The sequence below is a fragment of the Cyclopterus lumpus genome, chromosome 1, assembly GCF_009769545.1.
Source record: "Cyclopterus lumpus isolate fCycLum1 chromosome 1, fCycLum1.pri, whole genome shotgun sequence".
NCBI classification, from domain to species: domain Eukaryota; kingdom Metazoa; phylum Chordata; class Actinopteri; order Perciformes; family Cyclopteridae; genus Cyclopterus; species Cyclopterus lumpus.
In genome coordinates, this window is record NC_046966.1 from 21,290,245 (window position 1) to 21,316,949 (window position 26,705).

Sequence of the window (26,705 nt, forward strand, 5' to 3'; positions counted from 1 at the left end):
CCCGTCTTTTTCTGCTTAGTCCACCTCGCGGATGTCTGCGACCGTTTTGTGTCCGAGATAAGATCCAGAGACAGAAAGAAGAGGTGCGCAGATGGTCTGACTGATTTGAAGTATTTCATTAATTTGTTTACAAGGTGGCTTAATTATAGGGCTGGCATCACCCACATGTCTCAGAGGTAACGGCACGCGGAAAAACAGTTGCGTACGTTCACAGGAAGTTGCCGGTTAGATTGTGTATTTGTACCATTGCTCAGAATCTATTTGGTTGTGCAGGCGAGAGAAGGTTTTGAGTCAGAAAACTCCCAAAACGAGCTCAAAGAGGCCATAAAAGCTCTGCAGAGTGTTGATGCTTTAAAATGTGCATGCGTAGATACACACCCTCTCAAACGAAGGTGCTGGCCCGGTGATGAAGACGAGGACCGGCACACGCCCAACCCACCGGCCCTTCTTGTCTCTTTGCAGCCAATCCTATCGACGTCCTGCAGGTCCTGGAGCTGTCGGAGGACATGGAGGGCGTGTCGTTGGAGTCCGGACTGTGCACCAGCAGACAGGGACGAGGGGAGACGGACCTCTCCTTCAAGATCGACAAGAAGATTCAACTGAGCGCGCCCACAAATCAACTCTTCCCTGGTAATGGAACTCAGTGTGAGCTTGTTTGATGGAGGAAACATATTTGGTCATTGAGAGCCTGCATCCTAATATATGTGTATGTGTGTGTGTGTGTGTGTGTGTGTGTGTGTGTGTGTGTGCCTATTTTCTGCAGATTCGCCGTTCCCTGTGGACTTCTCAGTGATGACAACAGTCAGGGCTGTAAAAGGCTCACAGGTCTTCCTCCTCTCGCTGTACGACTCGCAGGTACGTCGGGATGTTGACCCCAAACTCACACTTCATGCCGAATGTGCAACAACTCTTCTACTAACAACAACAAACCTTTTCCTTTAATCTTCAGGTAAACTTGTCCGCCATAGTATAATATGCTTGACTGGCATTGAGGAAAAAACCATGAACCCGGCAGCATCACCGGTTGTCGTCACAATGGGAATATGTATTTGCTAAATACAACATTTGTGCTCTATGCAACTATTATGTAAATACCATATTCCAGCTACACTGACGTATGAATGAAAAGAACCTGAATACACCAGCTGATGATTCTTTGTTGTTGTCTGGCATGAAAACTGCGTCCCCCTTCTCCCATCATCCCTCGTTCCTTCCATCTCTCAGGGCACACAGCAGCTGGGTGTGGAGGTGGGCCGCTCTCCGGTCTTCCTGTATGAGAACCACGAGGGTCAGCCACCTCCAGAGCTGTACCCCACCTTCAGGAAGGTCAACCTGGCTGATGGCAAGTGGGTAACTACACAACAACACACACACAGGCAGCTATACGCACACACTTTCTTTTCTGTTTCGCCTGCACACACAACCTCCTCAGATAATAACAAAAGTAGGACGGTGAGTGATGTTCTTCTTCTTGCCTGCTTCCTGCCAGGTGGCACAGAGTGGCCTACAGTGTGGAGGGCCAGTCCGTGACTCTCTACCTGGACTGTGTCAAGGTGGACACCCTGGACCTGCTCAGAGGTCACGACCCCCACGTCAGCACTGAGGGGGTCACGGTGTTTGGAACGCGACTGCTGGACGAAGACGTGTTCGAGGTGTGTGCATTTATTGTGTGTGTGTGTGTTGTGTACAAAGACATGGAGGGGGTAAGTTAATGGAGACGACACTCTCTCACTTTAAGTATAAACCTATTTGACTTTTGTAAAAAAAAACAAAAAAACACTGCGTTTGGTGAGGAAGTGCCTCTGCTTGTTGCTGCTTGTTTGATTCATCCATCAAATGTTGACAAATGAATGACCGTGAGGGCTTTTCTCCTCACACTGCCCTCCAGTGGCCGTGAGCTCGTACTGCACCTTTACCTCAGCTCCAAACCTCGAGTGCTTGAACTTCACAAAGCTGCAGAGGATTTAAATGAATGCAAAGGGCTCGTAGATGTACTGTCAAAGGAAAGCTCGTCAGTAGTTATTGCAGTAATTAACACAGTCCTGCTTAAGCTCACAAAATTCAGCAAATTACTCACAATAAGCACAACAAAAAAATCTCCTCCAAATCTGTAGCTGCGTGAAGTCTTTGTTGGCTTTCGTGAGTTCTGTTTCTGTGGCGTCCTCAGTGGTGTGAGGTCAGATCCCGAGAATGACCATTGACCTTTTGTGGTCAAAAGAACCACTTGAGACTGAAGCTCTGCGGACGATTAACTGCAGAGCAACGATTAAAAGCGGTTCACTCACTTTGATCTGACTAAATGAACACATACAGTCTAAGATATGACAAGGCATGGGACACAGATGCTTATGACACGTCCGTCGGGCAAGGGCATAGTTATTCTACATCTTTATTTATGTAAATAGAAAACACAGAATGCAGGCAGTATATGGCAGTTCGACACAATAGTTTTGCTTTCAAGTATTTATTCTCCAGTAGCTCGAATTCTCTCATTTGACGTTATCTGATGTTATGTTTCAAGGGTCTCAGTGAGATTTTTCTGCTCACGTTCAAACACTGTCTGCAGCTTCAAAACAAACCCCACACATCTGTGTTTTCTATTCATTTATGCACCAAAAACGTGCTCTTATAAGATAACGGTCACAATATGTAGAATATTAAAAGAGAAATCCAGCCGTAGGCCATGCTTTACGTGGTTGCTCCGCGCTCTGACATGTCGACCTGCCGACGGCTGTAACCACTGACAGTGAGGAGCAGTGACATGATGTGCATTCCTGATCTGCTTCCACTGACGTCGACTCACAGCTCAGTTTTATGTGTGTGTGTGTGTGTGTGTGTGTGTTGTTGTTGTTGTTGTGACACAGGGAGACATCCAGCAGCTGTTTATCGTGGATGACCCCGGAGCAGCAGAGACGTACTGTCAGGACTACATCCCGGACTGTGACGCCCCTTTGCCCTACGACGGGATATTAGCAGAGGCCGAGGAGGTGAGCCCCCCCCCCTCTCACAGCCAATCACAGGAGACCGAGGGAGAGGGAGAATCGGAGAGAGAGAGAGAGAGAGAGAGAAAGATGAGCCACATGTGGGACCCCGCTAAAGTCTTTCAGCCGGCCTGGTTTATTCCACACTTCAACGCACGCTGCGAGGCATCTCAGGTGTTGGATGTTGTAAATACAGACTGTTGTTTTAAAAAGCAAAAGAGCCCCTTGAGGTTTAATTTGTAAGAGGAGAAACTATTATTAAGTATTTATGGACAGTTTAGAAGAGAATAAAAAAGAAAGACGGATGGTTTAATTATTTTTCAGTCAAATTCGGGGGCACGCAGAGTCACATATTCAGCACACAAACATCTCACCACTAGTTTGAGGAGCGTCACTGTATTTCCTCGCCGTCTGTACGAAACCTCCATTTTTAAATGAAGTAATAAATCATCCCAGCCGTGTGCACTGAGATCTCTCACTATATTTCTCTCTTTCTCTTTGCCGGGTTCTTTGTGAAATGTTTCAAATCCACTTCCACTGCCGCCGTTTGATTTATGGTCTGGCTCACGGGTCAAGACTGAACTGGTTTATTGCGTTGGGTTGTTTTATCGTTCCGCCTGCAGAAATTCCATCTGGCCAACGGATATTTATGTGTCGTGTGACTTAATATGCATCCTCTGTTCCCTAAAACCGTCCATTTGATCACTTATATTTATCTTTTAGGAACATTTTAGAATAAGCCAACATAAAAACTATGTAACTTTTTTTTGCTTTTTTGCATTTGTTGTCAGGATCCCATTTTCATTCACATATCTTGAGGTGAGAGGTCAAGGGATACCTTTGGAAAATGGCCATACCAGTTTTTCCCTCGCCATAATTTAGGCTTTTATTTGGAGCGTTATACTTTACGGCACGCTGGCACGACTAAATGGATAAACATGTTAATCCATTGTGTATGTAAACACACACAATGGATTAACACGTTCATCCATTTCAATGTTCTGTGTATATAAACACAATGTAACGCATGCATCGTCTCTACTTTGATCCTTTCATTGTCGTCAGGTGGAGAGAATACCCAAGAAACATGTGGTGGAGGAGTTCGACTACAGTGACCACTACGAAGACCTCTCTGTTGCCACGGCGACAGCGGACCCTAATGTCACAGAGTACGAGGTGAGACTCTTGAGCGTGAGCGTGTTTTTATTTTTTATTTTTCCTTCTTTCCGGCCCTCACGTCTTGCCTCTGTGACGGTTCGTCGGACAGGTCGTAGAGTACGAAGACTACGACAACGCGTCCAATCTGTACCCCGTGAACGAGTACGAGTACGAGGAGGAATACGACGATCGCTACGGGCCGGCCGAGAGGGAGCGAGAGCACTCTGTCAACACACAGGTACCGTCCGAAAACCATCAAACGCCACGTTGTACGTAAACTAGACGGTATGAACGTACCCGTTTGTGCCCTTTTCTTCATCTGCTACTGTTGTTCACACGTCTTTATCCTCCTCCTGTCATTAGGACATTCCAGAGAAAGGAGACAAAGGAGAGCCGGGCCATTTGGGAACGGTAAGAAAAACGCACAAAGGCTTAAACACATACACAACCACAGGGAGGCGTGACGCTGTTTATTACGGCGTCCACAGCATCGAGTATCAAAAAAAAAACGGTCAAGATTGGGAAGGAAGGCGTCAAACGATTTGTCGAATTCTTTGTGGCCAAATAGTGAAAGAAAGCACGTCCCGTGTCTTTTCCACCGAGTTCAAGGAAAGGTTATGAGGAAAAGACAAGAGGAAGGACTTAGGAAAAGACAATCGCAATGCAAAGAGAAGAGAGGTTTTCCTCGTTCCAGTACAACAAGTCAGAAAGCTTAATGGTCAAGAAAACTTTTATACTTTTGATACGAAAAGCAGCCATCTTGGATTTTGAGGTCAGGGTTGTTTAGGTTTTTTCTGGCTTCGTCTCTCCAGTTGAAAGGGATCGCAGCGTTACACCAGGCTACCTAATTATGTGAGGGCGGACGCATTAAATGCTTAAAATGTTGCTGCTGCAAAGGATTATGGGACAGCATCATCTCCTTTCCTTTGGCAAAGGATGGACCCAGAGTACCGTATGCTAAAGGAGGTAGGAAGAGGAAGCATTGAATCACGTTTCCTTCGCAGCATACTTAATACAAAAAAATTCATGAATCAGTTTAAACTTCTCAGCTTCAAAGAGGGAAAAAAACATTAGTATCTCAGACGTGAATTGTCTACATAGATGTAGATGCAGAAGATATATTTGAGGTAAAACACAGAAACAGTGATGACGATGTAGAAACAGTGTTTGTTCACCAGAGAGCTCAACAATTTCTCAATTGATGTTCTCGAGAATTTAAGGAAGGAATTTATTTGTCACATGCATTAAAAAGCAATGAAAAACATATAATGCAATATATAACTGTAAAAGTTCAATGTGACACGCATTACTTACCATTTGTTGTGTTAGAAATGGCCTCAAACATCCTGAATTGAACCTACAATCAATCAGAACTTTATTCCCGATTCCAGATAAAAGACTTGACATATCATAAATACAAAAGCACAATAAAAACTCATAGTTTAAGAATAATGACTGTAACAATGTCTCCACAGCTGGGATTTTGTAGCGTGTGGTACAAAACCATTATAGATAAACTCAAGAGGATTTCCATTATCAGACTCATTTTGCTGGCAGATACATTTGTACATTTGTATTTCCTCAAACAGCTTGTAGAGTATTAACCCCTGCAGCCACAAACATTTCATTTGCACGATAGAGGCTCAGCACTAATCTCACAGCATCATTATAAGCTGCTTGAAGTCTGTGCACACCTTAACACACCACTTCAGAGAAGAAAAACTAAGTGCGTTTTCTGTGAAATGTCTGCAGGGAACGCAGATCACAGGACCATACGGGCCTCCAGGACCTGAGGTGAGTGGATCTTTTTCTTCTTTGGTGAAACCTGTGCTGCATGTGGCCGTGTTATGTGCAGCTTGGAACACAGGACCCAAACGCCGTCAACGATGGAAAAGTAACCTTTATTGCTAAACAGGATTCCAAAACAGTCTTACACACAAGATCTTCCACGATCTAGACAAGACGAACCGACAAAGGGGAATGACATGAACAGGACTTAAATACAGAGGGCTGGTGCAGGTGATTGGACACAGGAGGAAACAATCAGGAACAGGGCAGACAATCACAGGGACAGGAAGTGAAGAGAAACAGAGGACACGAGAGACAAGGACTTCAAAATAAGACAGGAAACACGAAACAACACTACAGATCCTGACAGGCCGGGGAGGTCAAAGGGGGTCAAACTGCAGTGACGTTTAATATGGAAGCTCGCAATTACACACGTGTTATAATTCCACTGTTGAGGGATTCAACTGTTTTTGTTCCGCGTGTGCAGGGAGAGGCGGGATCTTCTGGAGTGACAGGACCAGTGGGACCTCGAGGAGACCCAGGAGAGCTGGTGAGGACCGCCCTCTGTCTGCTGTGCGAGTGACTGAGTCCACCTACCTCTAGACGTATGTGTGTGTGTGTTTGTGTGTGTGTGTGTCCATAACTGTCCTCCTCCATCTCCTCTCAGGGACCGCAGGGGCGGCCGGGCCTCAACGGAGTCGACGGGGTACCGGGTCCCCCAGGAAACATCGTGCTCATACCGGTAACTCGAAGAGACGTCTGTGTGGCCCCGCGGCCTCTCGAGCTGCAGTGGCGCTGCTCTGGCAGTTATTTGGTCCCATTAACCCTCAACGGAGCCCCGGGGCAAATGGGAATGTTTGAATGTCGTAACTGAGAAATGTGCTGGCTCAGGATCGGTGCTTAAGTTTTTCCTGAACCCATATAAATCATGTACTATATGTAGGTGTCAATCAAACATTCAATTTAGCTCCTCAGTGTATATATATATATATATATATATATATATATATATATATATATATATATATATATATAAATAGATTTGTTGTGACGTCATTTGATTGATCCCTTTAAAACTTAATTGGGTGTTTGTCTGGGTTAACATCTGGAGACCAGATCATCTCATTTTCACACCATTCAGAAACCTCTCGTATGGAAGCCTCCGATTTGTCCTTTAATTTCACCCCCTCTGCACCCTTTTTATGCAAAACTTGAATAGCAGTGCTACATATTGGCCACTGGGTGGGGCATTGAGTTTGACTTAAAAGCATATTATGTGTGTGTGTGTGTGTGTGTGTGTGTGTGTGTTTGTGCAGTTCCAGTCAAGTGGTGATTCAAAGACAGGTACGCAGGTGGTTTCTGCGCAGGAGGCGCAGGCTCAGGCCATCCTGCAACAGACCAAGGTACACAAGCGTACACATCTTAAACACACAAACAGAGAGCCGATGGACCACTGAAGTGTGTGTGTGTGTGCGTGTGTCACTGTCTGACTCCTTCTTCCTCCTCTTCTAGTTGGCTATGAAGGGACCTCCAGGGCCACTTGGCCTCAGGGGAAGACCCGGCCCACTGGTGAGTAAGATATGTCCGCCGTTTGATTTTTGGGGGAGGGGAGGGGCAGGTGAAGGGTGAAGAATAAGTTGGAGAATGAACTGGAAGATTTTAAGTGCAGTAAAGCGTTGTGCTACGCTATAGATAGCTCCCTGAACAAGGTGAAATAAATGTAACAGTTTAGACTGACACGTGCATAGCAAGGCATTACAACACACATGTTGGTTATTGCGAATCAGGATACATCACCTGTTTTAAAACGGCTTTATTAATTCATGGTGTTAAAACAGCCCGTTGCACTCACTCTCTCATTAGTGCCCAAAGTGTCCTGTAGATTCAGGAAGTCCCATGAAAACAAAAGCAGAAGCAATAGATGCCTTTTTAGATTGCAGGTCAAGTCCGATCGGTGGATTCGTACATTGCATGTAAACACACGTGCACACAATGGATCCTGAAGCAGTAGACCCTGTTTGAACAACTGAATGTTTTCATTCCCAGGGTGCAACGGGTCCCTCTGGGCTGAAGGGGGCCAGCGGCGAGACGGGCCCAGGGGTGAGTCAGCTGTTTGTCATGGCAACACGCTCAGCACCTCAGTCATATTTTTGTACAACTCTTGAGCTGCTCTCTCCTCCCCCACCCCCCACCCACAGGGTCCTGCAGGACAGCCAGGTTTCATAGGTCAGAGCGGACGACCTGGGAAAAGAGTGAGACTATTTACTGGAGTCGTTTCTCAATAAATAGCATCCTCTGTGATCTCATTATTATGTTCTCTTATCATTATTCACTCTTATTATTTTGCTCTCGTTGTACAGAATGATCATCAAATAGTCTTTTTTTTCAGTTTGTCAAACCTTTTAAAGATTGTGAGTGAGGAATCCAACATGTCTAATTAGTGTGCGTGTGTGTGTGTGTGTGTGTGTGTGTGTGTGTGATTTTTTTAGGGTCGAGCGGGTACAGACGGGGGCCGTGGTGCGATAGGAGAGATCGGAGGAAAGGTGAAGAAGAACCGCTGTCACACTGATAACTTACTGACTGCTCCGCCCTCTTAAAATATGAACTAATCTGCGTCTTCTTCTCAGGGAGACAGAGGGTTTGATGGCTTACCAGGTCTCCCTGGAAACAAAGGACATAATGTAAGTTATCTGGCTGAATAAGTGAGTGGTGCTAATTCATAATCCCAAACCCTAACCTCAGTGTGTGTGTGTGTGTGTGTGTGTGTGTGTGTGCTTTGTCAGGGGGAAAGGGGAAAGCAGGGTCTTGTAGGTCCTTCTGGAGAGCCCGGAGAAAGGGTGAGAGGTCACTGTGGTGTTCATGATGTTTATGCAGGTTTGTGTTTGAGTATGTGCAAGATGTGTTACGTTTGTGTTTTTCACACAAAAGGGCTCTGAGGGTCCAAATGGACCAAGAGGACAACCGGGCGACTCTGTAAGTGTTGACACACAATCAAATAACACACACAATAAATGAAGGTTTTTAAATGCGCGGCCATTTGATTTAATGTGGCTTTAGTCTTTAGGCTGCATTTGTGGAGTTGTACACAGGTACGGACTCTGATGCTAAATAAAGCCCACACAATAGTGACGTTTAGAAAGTCATTCTAGATGAACTGGAGGAGAAGGGATTCGAGCACTGCTTCTTAGTACACAAAAGTCATTTTTTATATTTGGCCCGGCACTGTGAAACCGAACCAGCCTCTGATTCAGACGAGCCACATGACTTGTTAAAGGGCCCCAGTCAGCATGTTATATATTGTCTAAAAGTCTAAAAAGACATGAGACTCGTGTGGATCTTTGCATCTAACTCTCAGCTAAAAACTCACATGTGTATTTCACCTTATGTCAAACTATTGTAGCTATGATTCCTTAAATCTACTTTCTTTTTATTCCATGATGGACAAAGTTATACATGGTAACCAAACAAAAGAAACCCCATGTATTCAAATATAAAAAAATAGATACCCATGTACTGTTCTTCTGTACTAGTATATTGATCCCTTAGTCCCTTGACGAAGTCTGGATTTTTAAACAACCCTTTGAAGTAGAGAGAATCAGCCAAAGTACTCTCTTAAAAGGTTCTCATTCTTAAGAACCATTGTTCCAATTGGTCCTCACAAAGATACAAGTACAAGGGGGCACACACACACACACACACAAACACACACACACACACACACACAATTATATTACATTTTACTGTGATGTGTATTTCAGGGTTCCAGAGGTCTGAACGGCCCCAGAGGTCGTCCTGGGCCCTCGGGCCAGCCTGTGAGTGTCTGCAGACACACACACACACACACGCACACACATTAATCACACACATTAATCTCCGTTCTCTGCAACAGTAAAGGACATAATATCACAGTAAATATCTCACCTATGGGTTTGACTGTGCAGTGAAAGCACCGCTCTGCTCACCAACATGAATACAGCTCCCTATCAGATGGTGATGTTACTGTTACATGATGTCATATCATTCTTATCGCATCTGATTAAAAACTACCGTCTCTCTGCCAAATACAATCTGTGCAAACACACCCTGAGCATTTTTTTTTACCCCCAAATTTGCATTTGTAGAGTTGTTGTTCAGAGTTGGTTATTTAAGCATTAAATGCCTCCAGCAAGAAGGTGGCTGATAATTTTCAGTTTCATTTAATTTTTTATGAAAAGCCTCAGGAACATTCCCGTTAAAGATACGAGGCGATGCCCCCTTTTTATTTATTTTCATCAGATTGTCTGACAGAAAAAATATATATTTTAGGAATAGAGGGCACAACCAGAAAATAAACACCATACAGGGGAATGACTTGCTTTATAGAGTTGACAACTCGCAGTCTGCTTTTAAAACTGATTCTCCTCGATTTACCTTTTTGAGTTTTTATTAAAATGCTCCATTTCTGTCACTCAAGCACGCAGAAGTATTAACTCCTCCTTTCTCTCCCCACAGGGCATTAAAGGAATTGACGGGGTTCAAGGTTCAAAGGGAAACATAGTGAGTATTATACGGGGGAGTAGTAAAGACGGAAAAGAGCCCGATAACAAATGACTTCCCGTGACATTATTTCCTGTTTGTAACAGGGAGCCCTGGGGGAAATCGGAGCACCTGGACAGCAAGGCAACCCCGGCATTGTGGTGCGAGCAGAGAACAGATACCCACAAAATTAACTAGCATTAAATGCATGCACAGAAACACTAATGCTGCATCTCTCCTACAGGGTTTCCCTGGTCCTCAGGGGTTAGTAGGGCTACCAGGAGAAAAGGTAAGACACTTCTATTACGATGTTCCACTTTGGGGTGAAGGAGTTGTGATAGATCCTCTGATCCTCGCTTCGTAGGGGCCTCAAGGGAAGAAAGGGTTGCAGGGTTTATCAGGAAACGACGGGCCCTCTGTAAGTACACGCACGTTTGTACGACTCTTATTGACACAAAGCATTCCCTCGTCCTTAATCCTAACTTTTAACGTCACAACCGCACGCCTAAGTTCATATATTAACACGTCTTTCTTGTCATCAGGGTCACCCCGGAAGAGAAGGGACTCCAGGGGAAAAAGGACTGCCGGTAAGTCTGCTGTATGCATGTTGTGTTGCTGTGGTTACGGTTAACTAGATGGATTCAACAAACAAGATGTGACATGGTAATGAGTGAGCTGGTAGATAGATTTAGTTTAAGCTTTGTGCTAAGCTAACGCAGGACGTAGCATCATATTCAATAATAATGCTCTCGTCTGAGTCTCAACAAGAATACTAATAATCCCAAAATGACGAGCTGTTCCTTTTTAATGTGCGTCTGTTCATTTGTAGGGTCCTTTGGGAGTGCAGGGCCCCGTCGGATACCCTGGACAACGAGGAGTTAAGGTGGGAAACGCACACGTGACTCTGCTTTCACCGATCCTCTGGATTTAACATCACCCGATGAATTTCATGGTCCTCTATTGGTCGAAGAAATCTCTTCATGAATCGAAAGAATAACAGCGAGCCACTCCCACTTTAAGAATTCAAGTATCTCGGGTGTCTCGAGGTGAGGGTAGTATGGAGCGTGAGATGGACAGCAGTGATGCCGCCGTGAGACTGTGGATACAAGCGGCTTCCTTATAGGTTCACTGGGCTCAGCCTGAGTGATGGAGTGAGGCAGCTCAGACATCCGTAGGGACCTTCAAGGTCGAAAGAGGCCAGATTAAGTGGTCCGGGCATCTGATCAGGGCGCCTCCTGGGCACCGCCCATTAGAGATCTTCCGGTTGCATCCAATTGGCCCTCCGGACACTCGATTTATCTCGTCTGGTCAGGAAGAGCTGGAAGACAGGATGAGAGGATGACAATGGACGAATAGAGGGGAAAATAAGGCTCGCTTTTTGTAGTTGTAGAAAGGTTTACTCTTCCAAGACCACATTTCCTCGTCAAAAGAACAAGCAGGTTATGGTTTCTACTGCCAACTGTCGGGTTTAATGGCAAAGCATGCGAGCAGTTTGATATTCTCGCTTCCTCGTGAAGATGTCAGCCAGCAACCGAGTATCATCATTTCATGCTCTCTTGTTGACTTCCTGTTTGGGTTTCTCTCCTGTTTGACAGGGAGCCGACGGAATAAGAGGATTAAAGGGAAGCAAGGGCGAAAAGGTGAGAGAGACGGAAAGGATGTTCAGTCCGAGATCATTCGGGTTGTTTGGTTTCCTGATAATAACATTTTATACCTGTGTGTGTGTGTGTGTGTGTGTGTGTGTGTGTGTGTGTGTGTATATATATATATATATATCTGTGATTTTATGTTCTGCTTGTGAAACTGCATTCCCTTTCTGTCTGCAGGGGGAGGATGGTTTCTCGGGGGCCAAAGGAGAGATGGGAGCAAAAGGGGACGATGGAGAAAACGGAGTTACAGGCGCCCGAGGAGAGGACGGGCCCGAGGGGCCCAAAGGACAGATGGGTCTTCTAGGAGACGCTGGGTCTTCCGGTATTTTTGGAGAGAAGGTAGAAAGCGAAACTGATAAAAGAGTATCACTAAATATTCTTTGACTTAGATTAGAAGTTCTTAAACTTGTCACTCCGGCTGTTTTTCAGGGGAAACTGGGAGTTCCTGGTCTGCCGGGATATCCAGGGAGACTGGGGCCAAAGGTAAGATGAATGAAACAACTAAAATAATCGATGATCCATTATATTAATCTTAGAGAATTGCAGATGTTGTAGATATCATTTATTCAAAGTGAATGTGTTCTCCTTCCTCTTGCTCTTCAGGGCTCTGATGGATTTCCTGGTTCGCTGGGATCTGCGGGAGAGAAAGGGAAGAAAGTGAGGAGAAGGTTTAAAAATCAACGATTGTTGATATTGTATCAGGAAAAATCAGACTTTTCCCATTAATGTTCTGTCTCTGTTTGGTGTTGCCCAGGGTCCTGCAGGACAACCAGGAGGCGCAGGCCAGCGGGGTCCGAATGTGAGTGATGAAAATCAAAACAAAAACGTTCCCGAGTTCAGTCGGCAATAAATTGCAACAGGAAAGTGAGATAATAATAATTCTGCTGCAAGCAAATCAAGTTGAGCTCTTTAGAAAATATCCAGAATGCAAAACCATGTGAGTCAGATGACTGGAAATGGAGAGTTCAGTCCGGGTCCCCTCTCCCAGATTATCCTCTCATCCATTAGTTGTCCGTTTGTAACTCGAAGGTTTTCTTGTCTTGAGGGCTCCGTTGCACTTAAAGCACCGGCCAGTGTATTTGAGCACCTTGTAAAAATGTTTATTAGCGTTCAACTCCTGCTTCCATCAGGCACTAAAGACTCACGGGATATTGTGTGTTGTTGAAATGGTCATTTTACTGCATCTTAAATGTGTTCAGTGGTAAATACACAGATTAAATAATTATTAGATTAGGTATGAATATACTTGGAGGCTATGAAGTTAAAATGGTGCATCTATTCTGCACTACACCTTCAAATGTAAGCACTGTTAATGGTACAATAAAGCAGTTATAACTAATAATATTATAGTAACACTGTATCATGAGATATTGTATCATGTCAGTGTAATAGAGTTTCTTTAGTGCCTTTCAGCTCTTTGTTTTGTTTTATCTTCCTGCTACTTTACTTGTTTTGTCATTTACAGACTGTAAGCGACTGTCTGGTGAACATAGTGTTATTATTATATTAATAATTATTAATTTAGCAGCTAAAGAGACAAGAGATATTTTACTCAGGTGTTGGTGGAGACCGAAAACTGAGCTAAAAGGAGAGACTCCAAATCTATGCTAATGTTGCCCTGTGTCTGATGTGTAGAGAGGCCACAGTTTGACAACAACAACAACAACAACAACAGGCATATTAACTAAAAAGGGAATAATAAGTTGTGCTTACGGTTGGAAAAATATCACCAACCACCGGCCAAAGGCTGGCGTGGAAGATTTGCTTCACTCCTTTTGGTCTTTCTTTCACCGCAGGGCGCACGAGGCGGCAGAGGGGCAAAAGGGCCCACCGGGAAATCAGGAGAAAAGGTCAGCTGACTCTCCTCTCAGCCAATAGTAGCACCCCGTCAGCCATCGTGAATGGGTGAATGTTAGCTGTTGTGCTTGTATCCGTCACTGCTCCCATGTTCTTCTCACCCTCTTCCATCTTTCAAAGGGCTCCTCCGGACATGATGGACCGCAAGGATCTCCCGGAGAGAGGGTAATAAAAAAACACAAATAATATATCGTTATTAATTGATTGACCAGCTGATTGACCTGTTATAACGGCTGGTTATGTTTTTAATTTTTTTTTAATTTAGGGGCCTCAAGGGCCGCAAGGAAGAAATGGAGAGTCGGGACCTAAAGGATCAGGCGTGAGTTGTGACACGCACACACATTTAAAGTTGATTTATTAGTTATAGTCTTTAGATTTACTCCACCGCTTCAGTCCTCTCCACCCAGTCTGTAAATATAAACATACTCCGTTTGTACAGCATGCCGACCGATGCTATGGATAATTTCCCAGGTATATACAGTATATATATGTAGGTATATACAATAAGGTTGACCCCTTTTTCCACCGCTGTGGCTCTTTTATACCAAATCAATGTTATAGTTTTTTTCATGAATTGCTTTTGAGGAAGATTGAAGATAGGAACACAATAAGAACATATCTAAAATCTCCCTCTTACACAAATAGAGCAAGAACATTTCACCTAGCTGCACAGTCTTTCAAAAATACAAAAAGTTTCAAACCTCGACGAACAGAGTTTGACCTCTAAGACGGTATCGGATCTTTTACATTTGTATTCAATATCGTGCCTTGGATGGCAGGTGGTATTTTGTTGTGCTGCAGGCAGAAAGCTGTCAATATTTCATGCTGCTTAAGGAGAATTAATCGTTTTCTGACAAAAAAATATTTTCCGATTTGAGAAGGCGCTGGAAAGAAGTCCTCGTCATACGCAGCGATGAATCACCTCCAGGTGACGGCGCCTGCACTTGAGCATTTGACAGCTCAATGAATAAAGCACTTTCTATGTGTGTGTGTGTGTGTGTGTAGGGTCCAGCTGGGAAAGACGGACTTCCAGGTCACCCAGGTCAAAGAGGAGAGCCGGTGAGTGAGGTCAAAGTTCATACACACACACACACACACACACCGTATTTTGTTTTCCACCCATTTTTCTTTGTGACCGCAGGGATTCCAAGGCAAGACGGGGCCTCCAGGACCTTCAGGTGTTGTGGGGCCACAGGTGAGTTCAACTATGTGACTTCTTCGTGTTACGTAATATTCCTCTGTGGTGGAGGGGCTAAGTACCGCCCACCATGGAAACTTATTCTTTATAAACTATATACAATATAATAAAGGCGAGAGACAAATAATTATTTGTGTGCCATGAATTACACACATAATGTTTGTCAAGTAAAAAGAAAATATCGCACGTTTAAGAAGTACATGACATTGATATTGTAAAACAAAACTAAATGTCACAGCAACAAACTGGGACTTTATTGACTTAAAATGTATTTTTTTAAATTGGCAGACATCATGTGTGGCACAATTTAAACAGGCTTAAAAACAATGTGTCTCTCGCTATCGTGAATATTCTTTACAATATAAGGACCCATAGAGGACTTCATCTCTCTATATTACGACTAACTCAACGACCTCTCTCTCTCTCTCTCTCTCTGTGTGTGTGTGTGTGTGTGTGTGTGTGTGTGTGTGTGTGTTTCAGGGCAAATCAGGTGAATCCGGTCCCACGGGGGACCGAGGTCACCCAGGGGCGCCAGGTGTACCTGGAGAGCACGGTTTACCAGGGGCTGCTGGGAAGGAAGGCGGGAAGGTGAGTCGACACAGTCACTCGCGCACACACACACACACACACACACTGATTGTCAACATCTCATAGATTCAGCGTTTGTGTTTTGATTGTAAAATATTGTTGTTTTGTTTGTGTCTCAGGGGGATCCGGGTTTACCTGGGACACTTGGGAAGAGCGGTCCCCAGGGACTGAAAGGGTTCAGGGGGGGCAGAGGAGCCCCTGGAATCATGGTAACGCACACACAGATACTCGTACAGCAAAGTCATTTATGTTGTGAATTATTTCAGCTACTTAGTTCACATAACGTATGATCTCTCCAGGGACCTCCTGGTCTGAAAGGAGGATCGGGACCGACTGGATCCCAAGGATCCATAGTGAGTTACCGTACACCTCCTTTTGTATTAATACAGTTCTGGATAACTTCTAAATCTGTTCTGTGTTTTGTGAAATGAAAGTTTATTTAAGTCCAATGACTCCGTGATCAATGTATTCCCTCTGAACAAATGCACATATATACATTATCAACATTTTACCGCTGCCTCGGTACTTTTAATTGCAAATACCACGTTCAAGGACCAGCGTCTCCTGTCTGTAGGGGTCGACAGGTGAGAGGGGCCCTCCTGGATCAGCAGGGGCCATCGGACAGCCTGGTCGGGCCGGAGCAATCGGAGGACCTGGACCAATGGGAGAGAAGGGCGAGCCTGTAATTACGTCTCCTTTTCCCTACGTTACTGTATTTAGTACTTATTTGTATTATGTTTTCTTTAGATTCAGTGTGTGTGTGTGTGTATTTAGCTCTAATGCAGAATAAACACAAGTTCAATGTGTCTGTGTTCCAGGGAGACAAGGGTCCGGTGGGACCAGCGGGCCATGATGGAGAACAGGGTCCTGTGGGGATGCTGGGGGCCACGGGCCCTGCAGGTCCTCCAGGAGACGACGGGGATAAGGTGAACTGTGTTGCGAGTCAGAGAGGGCGAAGAGAGAGAGAGAGTGCGCGTTCGTGCTGCGATGATACATCTGGCGTCCTCTCTCTGCGTCCACAGGGGGAGCAAGGAGAATCCGGGCAGAAGGGCAGCAAAGGAGACAAAGGGGAAGGAGTGAGTCTGGAGCTGGAGGAGAGAACGCCAACACGGGCCCCGGTCGCCATAGTAACCAGAGTAGATTTGATCATGTCTGATTGTTTTCTCTCTCTCTTCCCCCCCCCCCCCCCCACACACAGGGCCCGCAAGGCCCCACTGGCACTCAAGGCGTCATCGGTCAGCCGGGACTTCCGGTGAGTCCAATCTCCTCTTTTGGTTCAAGCGTCTTCAAAAACCCGAAAAAGACCTCAAATCGCACGAACACGACGAGACGTTTTGCAAATATCACAAGTTCACGTTCAGAAAACCGACCGAGGAGCTTGTTTCCCACACTCCCCGTCTGGTGGCTGTAACTCTGGTTTGACTGTTTGTCTTGGACTCAGAATGCATTGATTGTGAAAGGAATAATTACACGCTCATTTGACTTCACATTGATCATATTTACATAGTTTCATTATTAGTAGATTCACGTTGCACATTTTACAGACTGGCTTCTCCAGAGTTTTTTTTTTATAACATTAGCTTCAGTTTCCACCTCTGATATAAAGAAAATTAATAAAAAGCAAGTTGGATGAGATAAAATTATATAGATAATAGTATGGATTGGCTTAATGTACTTAATGTACATTGGAAGAAGAAAAAAAATGATTTGGTCTTCGAGCTTTCTTGTTGAGCATCCTTAAGAGGATGAATATAAGCCCACTTATAAACATAAACGTTATCTCTCGGCCACTTAATCGGAGCGAAGACCAGAGTGTAAAAACTACAAATAACTAAACTAAACCTTTTAGTGAAAACGCACATTTCTGCCGCTCTGAATACTTTTGTTGCAAGATATTTGCAGGTTGGTAGTTTGCAGTTTTGTGTTTGTTTGTTTGTGTGTAAAAGCCTTATTAACTCTCAGCGAGAAAATCCACAAGCGTATTTCCAAAATAAATCAAACAGTGTCTTTCAACAGTGACACTGAAGCTGCACTCGTAAGCGTGACCAAAAAAGAAACATCCCACTTTTTTCCTTTTTTTAAATTTTTTTTAGCAATTTCGCCTTTCAAATCATGATCCTTCATAAACGATAACCTTTTGGTACTTTCTGTAGAAACTTCACTGAGTACTGTCCCGCCAAAACAACCGGTTTCAACGTGGAATTACATCACACTAGTGCAATAAATAAAAGATTGCATTACATTTAAGGTCATAAAGACACTCTCTCCTCTGTGTACCAGGGTGTAGATGGACTGCTCGGCCCTCGGGGCCAGCAGGGCATGTACGGCCCGAAAGGAGACGAGGGACTCCGCGGCTTCAAGGGCTCCAGAGGACCAATAGGATTACAGGTGAGACTCGAAGCATCAGTCCGGATCACTGGAGCGATGTCTCCAGAACAGACGGAGTGACGATGTCTCTCTCCACTTAAATCCTGTCGTCCCGTGTGTGTTTCTCAGGGCATGCCCGGCCTGCCCGGGGAGAAGGGCGAGAGCGGACACGTGGGCCTAATGGTGAGCATCTGTCCCTTATTCACCTCACACATGTTCCCCACTCATGAAATTAATGAACTGATTATTTACACGCTTGGTTTTAGGGTCCTCCTGGTCAGCAAGGCCCCTCTGGTCCTCAAGGACCGATTGGGGGACGGGTGAGTCTCACAGTGGTGTTTCTGCGTCCTCATTGAGTCAAGCGCTTGTTTGTTTGTTTTTTTAAATCTGAATAAATACCGAGACTGCTTCTCTGCTCTGTGAAGGGTCCGGCCGGTCGCCTCGGGATGATCGGACAGCCAGGTGTTGTTGGAGAGAAGGTACAGACATGGACAGTTCCAACTTGTGTGTGCGTATAGTGTGACGACGGTTTCCGACGCATTATTATTATTTCTCTCCCTCTCTCAGGGAGAGGATGGCGAGGCGGGGGACCCGGGAGCAGCCGGTGCTCCAGGAAGACTGGTGAGTTTGGTTTTTTTTGCTTGTTCAAAGGCGTCTTCGAACGGGCTCCCACCATCCTTCTCCGTCCCCTTAATCGCTCGCTCTGCTCCTTCGCTGCTTTAGGGGGCACAAGGAGACCAGGGGGAGAAGGGAGACACGGGCCTTTCAGGATCAGCTGGTCCACCAGGAGCCAGGGGCCTAACGGGGGAGGACGGAGCCAAAGGCAACGCTGTAAGAAACCACCATGCCAAAAGCCACTCGTTAACCCTGCACTGTTATTGTTACTACTGTTATATACTGTTACTATATACTGTTATATACTGTTACTATATAATGTTATATACTGTTACTATGTACTGTTATATACTGTTAGTATATACTGTTATATACTGTTACTATGTACTGTTATATACTGTTACTATATACTGTTATATACTGTTACTATATAATGTTATATACTGTTACTATGTACTGTTATATACTGTTAGTATATACTGTTATATACTGTTAGTATATACTGTTATATACTGTTACTATGTACTGTTACTATGTACTGTTATATACTGTTACTATATAGTTATATACTGTTAGTGTATACTGTTACTATGTACTGTTATATACTGTTACTATATAGTGTTATATACTGTTACTATATAGTTATATACTGTTACTGTTATATACTGTTAGTATATACTGTTATATACTGTTAGTATATACTGTTATATACTGTTACTGTTAGTATATACTGTTACTATATACTGTTACTACATACTGTTACTACATACTGTTACTATATACTGTTACTACATACTGTTACTACATACTGTTAGTATATACTGTTACTACATACTGTTACTACATACTGTTACTACATACTGTTACTATATACTGTTACTACATACTGTTACTACATACTGTTACTACATACTGTTACTACATACTGTTACTACATACTGTTACTATATACTGTTACTATATACTGTTACTACATACTGTTACTACATACTGTTACTACATACTGTTACTATATACTGTTACTACATACTGTTACTATATACTGTTACTATATACTGTTACTATATACTGTTACATACTGTCCAACATGATGCAACATGAAGCGCTGCAAATACACTTAGAACTTCTGTTTATATATTATATATAAATATTATGCCATAATAATGTTTAAGTTTATTTAAAGCAGCTCTTTTTCAATGTGCATTAACTACAAACGAGCTAAACCTCAGTGGCTCTCTTGTAATCTTTGGGCTCAAGAAGCTGCTGTGACTGAGACTGAAGAAAGAGAGCTACCTACGAAGAGGGGAGGCTTAAACTACATTTACTTGATTCTCAAGCTGTTAGCTGTAAAAGAGAAATATCCTTTTTGATGAGCTTCCTGGTTTGGTATTATCTAAAATACAACAATAATAAGAAGAATGAATAACTCAACTGAACTCCTGGTAAAGGTAACTAGCGTAATGCAGATCTCAGTAACTGACAGATTAGCTTTTGACCAGTGAAAATCATACGATTTGGAACTTTTTTTAATGTTGATTTAAAAATCTCAAATAAGTAGAAGGACCCACGGACTCTAGATATTTAAAGTATTACAAATGGGCAAGAAAGCTGATTGAACACATTCTCTGCTTTCCTCTTCAGTTCCATGAACATTATCATACATGATAAAAAGAATGAATGTTCTACAATCCGATGCTAAACCAGCTCTGCTCCCTCTCAGGGTCCTCCAGGTCTCACCGGGGACCTCGGGCAGCAGGGAGAGGCCGGACCCAATGTGAGTGCCTGCTCTTTCGCTCCTTCTTCAAATTATCTTTCAGTTATGGAAAAATCCTGCAAAATTGCCAGAGATGACCGAAACTATCTTTCTGGGATAAAAAAAACACGTAATGTTACTTCGTTTTAAGGACGCCGCTGAAACTTTTTGTCTTTTCACAGGAGCAATTCTGTGATAGTAAAACGCAATGGAACAAAACACGTTACATATGTTTAAGGGGAAATGTAAAAAAAGGCCAAATTAATTGGATCTCTTGAACTTTTCATTTTGTGGAGAAATTAAACAAATGAACAACGACCTCGGTTTTATTCCTCTTCCTTAATATGTCTCATAATTAAAATCTTGCATGTAAAGACATCTTCCAATATATTATCTGGTGTATATCGCCTGCCCACTCTTTGTCTGACCTCATCAGGGTGTGGACGGTCTGCCCGGGTCTAAAGGAGACACAGGAGACCCCGGGAAATCGGTGAGCTCCTCCCTTCTACGTCACACACCACAAGGACGTCCACGACGCTCTTTAATTCATAAACAAGAAACAAGAAAGATGCAGTCGTCATACAATCCAATGAGTTTCTTCCTATTCCTCAGGGACCACCGGGAGCAGCAGGAGAACCTGGACCATCTGGACCTCCCGGGCGAAGGGTTTGTGTTTGTGTTTTTGTGTTGTTGTGAGGACGAGGTTGAGGGTGTTATTGCATTCTCACAGTGTGTTCAAGTTCTTTGTCATATGCACAACAATTACAGAGTCTCAGGCTCCCACCAACAATGCTGATGTATAAAAATAAAAGGTAAAAAAAAATTAGACTTTAAACATAAAATAGAGTAAGTTAAATTGAAAATATATGTCGATAAGAGAAATGTAAACAGGAATGCAGGTAATGTGTGTGCAGAATATTAGTTGTAAAACCGTAAGTAAACGAATATGAAAGCTGAAAGGATCGATTGCGTGTGTGTCCGAGTTTAAAATGTTCTAAAATGTTCCTCTTCAGGGCCACTTGGGAAAAACAGGGAAAGAAGGAAAGGGGGGTCTGAAAGGAGCGAAGGTGAGTGCTCGGAGGCAACTCTTTGAGGAAGAACATCTGTACGCTCGCAGCGTCATGAAGGTCACCCTGTTCTCCGTTTCTTTTTAGGGTGCTCCTGGTCTGGAGGGGCCCATAGGGAAAACGGGGCCCGTAGGTGCCCAGGGACACCCCGGCAAGTCAGGCCCTCAAGGTTTAAGAGGGATCCCCGGCTATGGCGTAAGTCGGGCGGTGAAGAGTGAAACAGTTGAAGACGGAAAGAAAAAAAGATGGAGGTTAAAATACTTGTGTGTGTTTGTGTGTCTCTCTCAGGGGGAGCAGGGTTTAAATGGACCACCCGGTCAAACAGGACCCCCAGGCCCCATGGTAAGAGGCCTCAATCGAAAACACAACGTAGAAAGAGTGTGACAAATAAATGAGTGTTGTAATCCCATCATAACTTTGTCCCTTCAGGGTCCGTCGGGATTACCAGGACTCAAGGGAGACCACGGCAAGAAGGGAGACAAGGTGCGCGCATACTCAACACACACACAAGAACATTCACTCTGACCTTCACCCTCACTTTGACCCTGAGCCGATTTGTGTCACCCTGTGCAGGGTCACGGTGGTCTCATAGGTCTGATCGGGCCACCAGGGGACATCGGAGAGAAGGGCGACAGAGGACTGCCAGGAAACCAGGGCCTGTTGGGTCCGAAAGGAGACGAGGTGCTGAACATGTATTACAAACAATAGACAAAACCCCTTATTGTGTTACCAGCAACTTAATCCACCTTTAAAGGATAAAGCTGGCAGGATAAAGCTGTTCTCGTTCTCTGACTGTTTGGTTTCTTTCATGTTTAATATCAGGGTCTGGGTGGTTCAGCAGGTCCCACCGGCCCCCCCGGCCCCAGTGGTCTATCTGTGAGTATACAAAGTAATCTTGACATGGGGTTAGTGGGACATGTGTTCATCTTCCCTCTGTGTATCTTTAGCTTTAACTCTTTACTTCCTCTCGCAGGGTGCTGGTGGTACAAAGGGCTCTAAAGGAAACCAGGTACCTGTGATGCTCTTTGCTTTATTTGATTGAATTAGTCAGTATACCGTCACTGTCATTGAACGAATCCCTGTGCTCTGTGTACGTATTTAGGGTCCAATCGGTCCCAGGGGAGACATCGGGCCTGCAGGACCTCCAGGACTACCAGTGAGTTCTGCTTGCATACATTTAGTACATCAACCAACCATAAAACTCTTATAACTTAGAATTAACACAAACAAAACCCCATCTGTGTGTCTTGTGCTGCATCCTCAACCTGTCCACCACCTGTATGTACCTCCTCTCCTCTCCTCTCCTCAGGGAAAACCAGCGGCCGACATGTCTCCTCTGCCAGAGCGTGCACGGAGAAGGAGAACCCACACCTCGGTGGATGGCGCTGCAGTCGAAGAGGAGGAGGAGGAGGAGGAGGCGATGGACAGAGGCCGGGACGAATGGATGCAGGGGGATCAGGCGCGGCAGGACGGTCGAGTGAAGGAGGAGAAGGAGAAGGAGGGCCAAGGCATGGAGGAGGTGTTTGCGTCTCTGTCCTCGATGAAAGTAGAGGTGGATGGTCTGCGTAACCCACTAGGGACGTTCCACAGCCCCGCACGCACCTGCAAGGAGCTGTGGCTGCTCCACCCGGAGCTCCCCAACGGTACTTTATCAGTTGGTCTCTCGCTCGCCAATTTGTTTTCACAGCTTCTTTCTGTATTTTATTTACCAGCTGTCTGTGTGTTATTTATCTATCTGATACCATCTGTGTGGTTTTACTCTGTTTGGTGTTGACCCCCCCCCATCCCTCCTCCGCTCCCCTCTGTCTCTCTCCAGGTGAGTACTGGATAGATCCCAACCAGGGTTGCCATAGAGACTCCTTCAAGGTGTTTTGTAACTTCACTGCACAGGGAGAGACGTGTCTGCAGCCTGACAAGAAGTTCCAGTCGGTTAGTTCACGCACACACACACACACACATGTGCACACACTCCTGTTCAAAGCCAACAGGAGCCTGAATGGAAGAGATTAAACTGTATTTAGTCATCATCTGTGTGTTGATTTAGTGAATCTTTGTTTGTCTGCCATCAGGTGAAGTTGGCAGCTTGGAAAGGGGAGAAGCCCGACAGCTGGTACAGTAAATTCAGGAAAGGAAAACAGGTATAGTGTGATGGTTTTTGCACGATATCGATGAGGTGTGTGTTTTAATACACAGACTTCACGCCGAAGGATCTCATATATGAAATAGTTGAATCGCTGCTTTGATGGAATGCTAATTAGCAGCACTTCATTTTATTAAGTGGGTACTGAAAGCAGCATTTACAAAGTTCTGCATTATTCAAAGTGATCTACAACGCGGCTCAGTTTTTTATTATTAAATCATTTATCATTACGGCAGGAAAAAAAGAATGCATGAGAAAATTAGCTGAGGCTTGTTTGTCGTTTGCTCCCGCCCACCACAACGCTCGGAGGCGGAGCTGCCAGGTATCACACACTAGATGTGGGCGTGTCCAACGACATGGTCGTTTTGATTTTCATAAAGAAAACCGAAACGCAGGTTAACAGCAAAACTAACTCACGACGATGATTCACAATGTTCATTATAGTCGGGAGATGATATTAACTGCTTATTGGCGTTGAGCCACGTGTGATCAATCACTGTAGAAGGGTTGAAAAAGAGATGTGGCAACTAAATAATATATATATATATATATTGTATAGACAATACTTTTTATCCAAACAAGCTTTAGTCCAGTAAAAACATTTTGTACAAACATTCCTGATTTTCAGCCAGCTTTGCTAATTGACCGACTTCACCTCTACACCAGCAGGTTTATATCTTTGTCTTTTAGTAAAATAATAAAAAACATATTGGATGAATAAAATTTAAAAAAGGATAAATTGTTTGTTTTTTTAATCTAAATTGCGTTGCTTTATTGGTTAACAATGATGTTGGGATGATGTCAAAAATGCGAGTTTAATTTTTAAATATATTAAATTTTTAGTGTAATTTTGTTTTCCACTGCTGTGTGTACTTTTACATGCGTGTGACTCCCGGCGGTCTCCCCCAGATTTCCTACTCCGGGACGGACGACGTTCCCGTCCACGTGGTCCAGTTGACCTTCCTGCAGCTGCTGAGCGCCACGGCCAAGCAGACCTTCACCTACCACTGCCTCAACTCCGCCGCCTGGCTGCACGCCGCCACCTACAGCCACGAACACGCGCTGCGCTTCAGAGGCGCCGACGGGGAGGAGCTGACGCACGAGAACGCGCACTACATCAGCGCGCTGTACGACGGGTGCCAGGTGAGTATTCGACGCAGGGAACGCACGTACACTTCCTTTATGTGTGTGTGTGTGTGTGTATATATATATTGTTTGTGATTGTTCCTCCGTGTCACTCGTCCCTGTAGACGCGCTCGGGGCAAGAGAGGACGGTGTTGGAATTTGACGCTCCGCTGTCCAACACGCTCCCCATCGTCGACGTGGCTGTGCCTGATTTCGGGAAGGGGAACCAGAAGTTTGGTTTCCAAGTCGGTCCGGTCTGCTACAACGGTTGAGCAAGCCAGTGGGGGGCGGGGGGAGGATTACAACAGGAGTAATTTAATAGAGCCATGGACACTTTCTACATGCAGGGAGAAAACTACACCCAAGACTGACCTGGTGCCACATATTTATAAGTTGATTTACCTACTACAGTGTTCCTTCACCTAAACATTCACTCTTACACAGACATTCTTTCACTCTCCTTAATTCACCTTATTCCCCTCGTACTCAAGAGCAGTCCATAAATGTATCGACTGTCAACCTCATCCTCAGTTACACACAATTTGGATTTTCTGTCACCCCCTTTGGTAGAGTGAGTGATGCTCCCATTGTTTCACCCCTCTCTGGTCATACATGTATTGATCTATGCACTCACTTCCTATCAATATACAAGTCTACAAACACTTTGATCAGTGAGTCATCTTCATAAATACAAACACACCTTATTTCAGCACCCGACCCATTGTTCTGTGATTTCATCAAACCTCAATTTGCTGTGTTGTTTTTTTTTTGTTTGTTGTCGTCATTTTGTTGTTACAATGACCTATTATGTGATGTATATTGGAGTGTAATTCATCACGGTGCTATTGTGTGGTCCTTGCGGAGTACATTTATTTTGTAAAGGGGAACTGGGGCAGCAGTGCATTTTTTTAATATTTTGTTTTATATATTGCGTGAAGCCTTGTTTTTATATTTTTTTCAATATAACAAAACCAAACTGTGGTACATGATGAACTCAATGTCTTTCTGTGTATAGTTGTGTGGGGAAGTGACTGAGAAACATCCTTTAATAAAAAAGTACATCATGTACATTTAACTTAATATGATGACATTTAGTTTCATTGAATGCTTCTCAAGCAAAGCCAACAAGAGAAAAGCTTTGAAGAGCAGAGGCACCATCTGCTGCTCTCCAACCAGGAAGTCTTTTCACAGGTCTGCACCTCCATCCGTCTTTCATCCTGTTCCCACCGTACTTCTCTTTCCACGGGTACAGGGTGCTTGATGATGGCACACAGTGCCAATTTAAAGGGATGGTTTGGATCCTAAAAACACATTTTAGCCACCCAAAAGAAAGGCTGAGAGTTCCTCAGTTGGTTATTTTGTTTGTGTCATTGTGTGATTCTGGTGAATTCGACCCGAACCCTTTAAAACACCAACACACTGATGTTGATTTCACTTCTTTTTTTTGGTCTTAGTTAAACAACGACTATTGTGTGGACTGTAACTAACTTTGGGACACATGGTGCAGAGAGGATTTAATCCCTTAATTCCACTGACCACAAACGGCCTGGTGTTTTAATTAAATGTCTCGACAACTATTTAGTGGATTTTCAGGAAGTTTGGTGGGGAATCAGGATGAAATATAAAGATTGAGCTCCTCACAGAGCCACTGTGGTCGTAGACTAACCGTGTGGTCTGTTGTCTCTCTGCGATTCCTCCACGTTAAAGATGGACATGAGATACTCGATGACCAGATTAAGCATTTTGATTAAAAGAGGCAGCCTAAATAGAGTGATATGACAATGCACCAAATGGTGCCGTTGTAAAAAAACAACCTAGTTAGGGCCAATCAATTCAATGCATTGATCGCTAAAAGCGTAAATTATACTCTTCAAGCAACTTTAATTTGTTGGAGGGACCATATG

General features: G+C 44.2%; 1 protein-coding gene across 1 annotated transcript in view; it reads left to right on the plus strand.

The window, feature by feature from the left end:
- Nucleotides 1–25,839, plus strand: part of LOC117738061 (collagen alpha-1(XI) chain-like) — a 36,386-nt gene extending 10,547 nt beyond the window's left edge. Inside the window, exons 2-66 of the mRNA XM_034544356.1 lie at nucleotides 463–630; nucleotides 764–855; nucleotides 1,225–1,346; nucleotides 1,490–1,652; nucleotides 2,865–2,987; nucleotides 4,047–4,157; nucleotides 4,249–4,377; nucleotides 4,503–4,550; nucleotides 5,892–5,933; nucleotides 6,415–6,477; nucleotides 6,595–6,669; nucleotides 7,244–7,330; nucleotides 7,440–7,496; nucleotides 7,974–8,027; nucleotides 8,126–8,179; nucleotides 8,417–8,470; nucleotides 8,555–8,608; nucleotides 8,711–8,764; nucleotides 8,856–8,900; nucleotides 9,686–9,739; nucleotides 10,419–10,463; nucleotides 10,550–10,603; nucleotides 10,687–10,731; nucleotides 10,807–10,860; nucleotides 10,985–11,029; nucleotides 11,272–11,325; nucleotides 12,038–12,082; nucleotides 12,269–12,430; nucleotides 12,521–12,574; nucleotides 12,695–12,748; nucleotides 12,846–12,890; nucleotides 13,888–13,941; nucleotides 14,069–14,113; nucleotides 14,214–14,267; nucleotides 14,954–15,007; nucleotides 15,090–15,143; nucleotides 15,627–15,734; nucleotides 15,854–15,943; nucleotides 16,034–16,087; nucleotides 16,309–16,416; nucleotides 16,553–16,660; nucleotides 16,757–16,810; nucleotides 16,933–16,986; nucleotides 18,015–18,122; nucleotides 18,231–18,284; nucleotides 18,368–18,421; nucleotides 18,527–18,580; nucleotides 18,669–18,722; nucleotides 18,825–18,932; nucleotides 20,437–20,490; nucleotides 20,906–20,959; nucleotides 21,082–21,135; nucleotides 21,483–21,536; nucleotides 21,624–21,731; nucleotides 21,825–21,878; nucleotides 21,966–22,019; nucleotides 22,110–22,217; nucleotides 22,359–22,412; nucleotides 22,510–22,545; nucleotides 22,639–22,692; nucleotides 22,846–23,179; nucleotides 23,353–23,465; nucleotides 23,606–23,674; nucleotides 24,586–24,819; nucleotides 24,927–25,839. Coding sequence (XP_034400247.1) covers nucleotides 463–630; nucleotides 764–855; nucleotides 1,225–1,346; nucleotides 1,490–1,652; nucleotides 2,865–2,987; nucleotides 4,047–4,157; nucleotides 4,249–4,377; nucleotides 4,503–4,550; nucleotides 5,892–5,933; nucleotides 6,415–6,477; nucleotides 6,595–6,669; nucleotides 7,244–7,330; nucleotides 7,440–7,496; nucleotides 7,974–8,027; nucleotides 8,126–8,179; nucleotides 8,417–8,470; nucleotides 8,555–8,608; nucleotides 8,711–8,764; nucleotides 8,856–8,900; nucleotides 9,686–9,739; nucleotides 10,419–10,463; nucleotides 10,550–10,603; nucleotides 10,687–10,731; nucleotides 10,807–10,860; nucleotides 10,985–11,029; nucleotides 11,272–11,325; nucleotides 12,038–12,082; nucleotides 12,269–12,430; nucleotides 12,521–12,574; nucleotides 12,695–12,748; nucleotides 12,846–12,890; nucleotides 13,888–13,941; nucleotides 14,069–14,113; nucleotides 14,214–14,267; nucleotides 14,954–15,007; nucleotides 15,090–15,143; nucleotides 15,627–15,734; nucleotides 15,854–15,943; nucleotides 16,034–16,087; nucleotides 16,309–16,416; nucleotides 16,553–16,660; nucleotides 16,757–16,810; nucleotides 16,933–16,986; nucleotides 18,015–18,122; nucleotides 18,231–18,284; nucleotides 18,368–18,421; nucleotides 18,527–18,580; nucleotides 18,669–18,722; nucleotides 18,825–18,932; nucleotides 20,437–20,490; nucleotides 20,906–20,959; nucleotides 21,082–21,135; nucleotides 21,483–21,536; nucleotides 21,624–21,731; nucleotides 21,825–21,878; nucleotides 21,966–22,019; nucleotides 22,110–22,217; nucleotides 22,359–22,412; nucleotides 22,510–22,545; nucleotides 22,639–22,692; nucleotides 22,846–23,179; nucleotides 23,353–23,465; nucleotides 23,606–23,674; nucleotides 24,586–24,819; nucleotides 24,927–25,073 — 5,156 coding nt within the window. The 3' untranslated portion in view covers nucleotides 25,074–25,839. The remainder of the gene's footprint in view (nucleotides 1–462; nucleotides 631–763; nucleotides 856–1,224; nucleotides 1,347–1,489; nucleotides 1,653–2,864; nucleotides 2,988–4,046; nucleotides 4,158–4,248; nucleotides 4,378–4,502; nucleotides 4,551–5,891; nucleotides 5,934–6,414; nucleotides 6,478–6,594; nucleotides 6,670–7,243; nucleotides 7,331–7,439; nucleotides 7,497–7,973; nucleotides 8,028–8,125; nucleotides 8,180–8,416; nucleotides 8,471–8,554; nucleotides 8,609–8,710; nucleotides 8,765–8,855; nucleotides 8,901–9,685; nucleotides 9,740–10,418; nucleotides 10,464–10,549; nucleotides 10,604–10,686; nucleotides 10,732–10,806; nucleotides 10,861–10,984; nucleotides 11,030–11,271; nucleotides 11,326–12,037; nucleotides 12,083–12,268; nucleotides 12,431–12,520; nucleotides 12,575–12,694; nucleotides 12,749–12,845; nucleotides 12,891–13,887; nucleotides 13,942–14,068; nucleotides 14,114–14,213; nucleotides 14,268–14,953; nucleotides 15,008–15,089; nucleotides 15,144–15,626; nucleotides 15,735–15,853; nucleotides 15,944–16,033; nucleotides 16,088–16,308; nucleotides 16,417–16,552; nucleotides 16,661–16,756; nucleotides 16,811–16,932; nucleotides 16,987–18,014; nucleotides 18,123–18,230; nucleotides 18,285–18,367; nucleotides 18,422–18,526; nucleotides 18,581–18,668; nucleotides 18,723–18,824; nucleotides 18,933–20,436; nucleotides 20,491–20,905; nucleotides 20,960–21,081; nucleotides 21,136–21,482; nucleotides 21,537–21,623; nucleotides 21,732–21,824; nucleotides 21,879–21,965; nucleotides 22,020–22,109; nucleotides 22,218–22,358; nucleotides 22,413–22,509; nucleotides 22,546–22,638; nucleotides 22,693–22,845; nucleotides 23,180–23,352; nucleotides 23,466–23,605; nucleotides 23,675–24,585; nucleotides 24,820–24,926) is intronic.
- The last annotated feature ends 866 nt before the right edge of the window (nucleotides 25,840–26,705 follow it).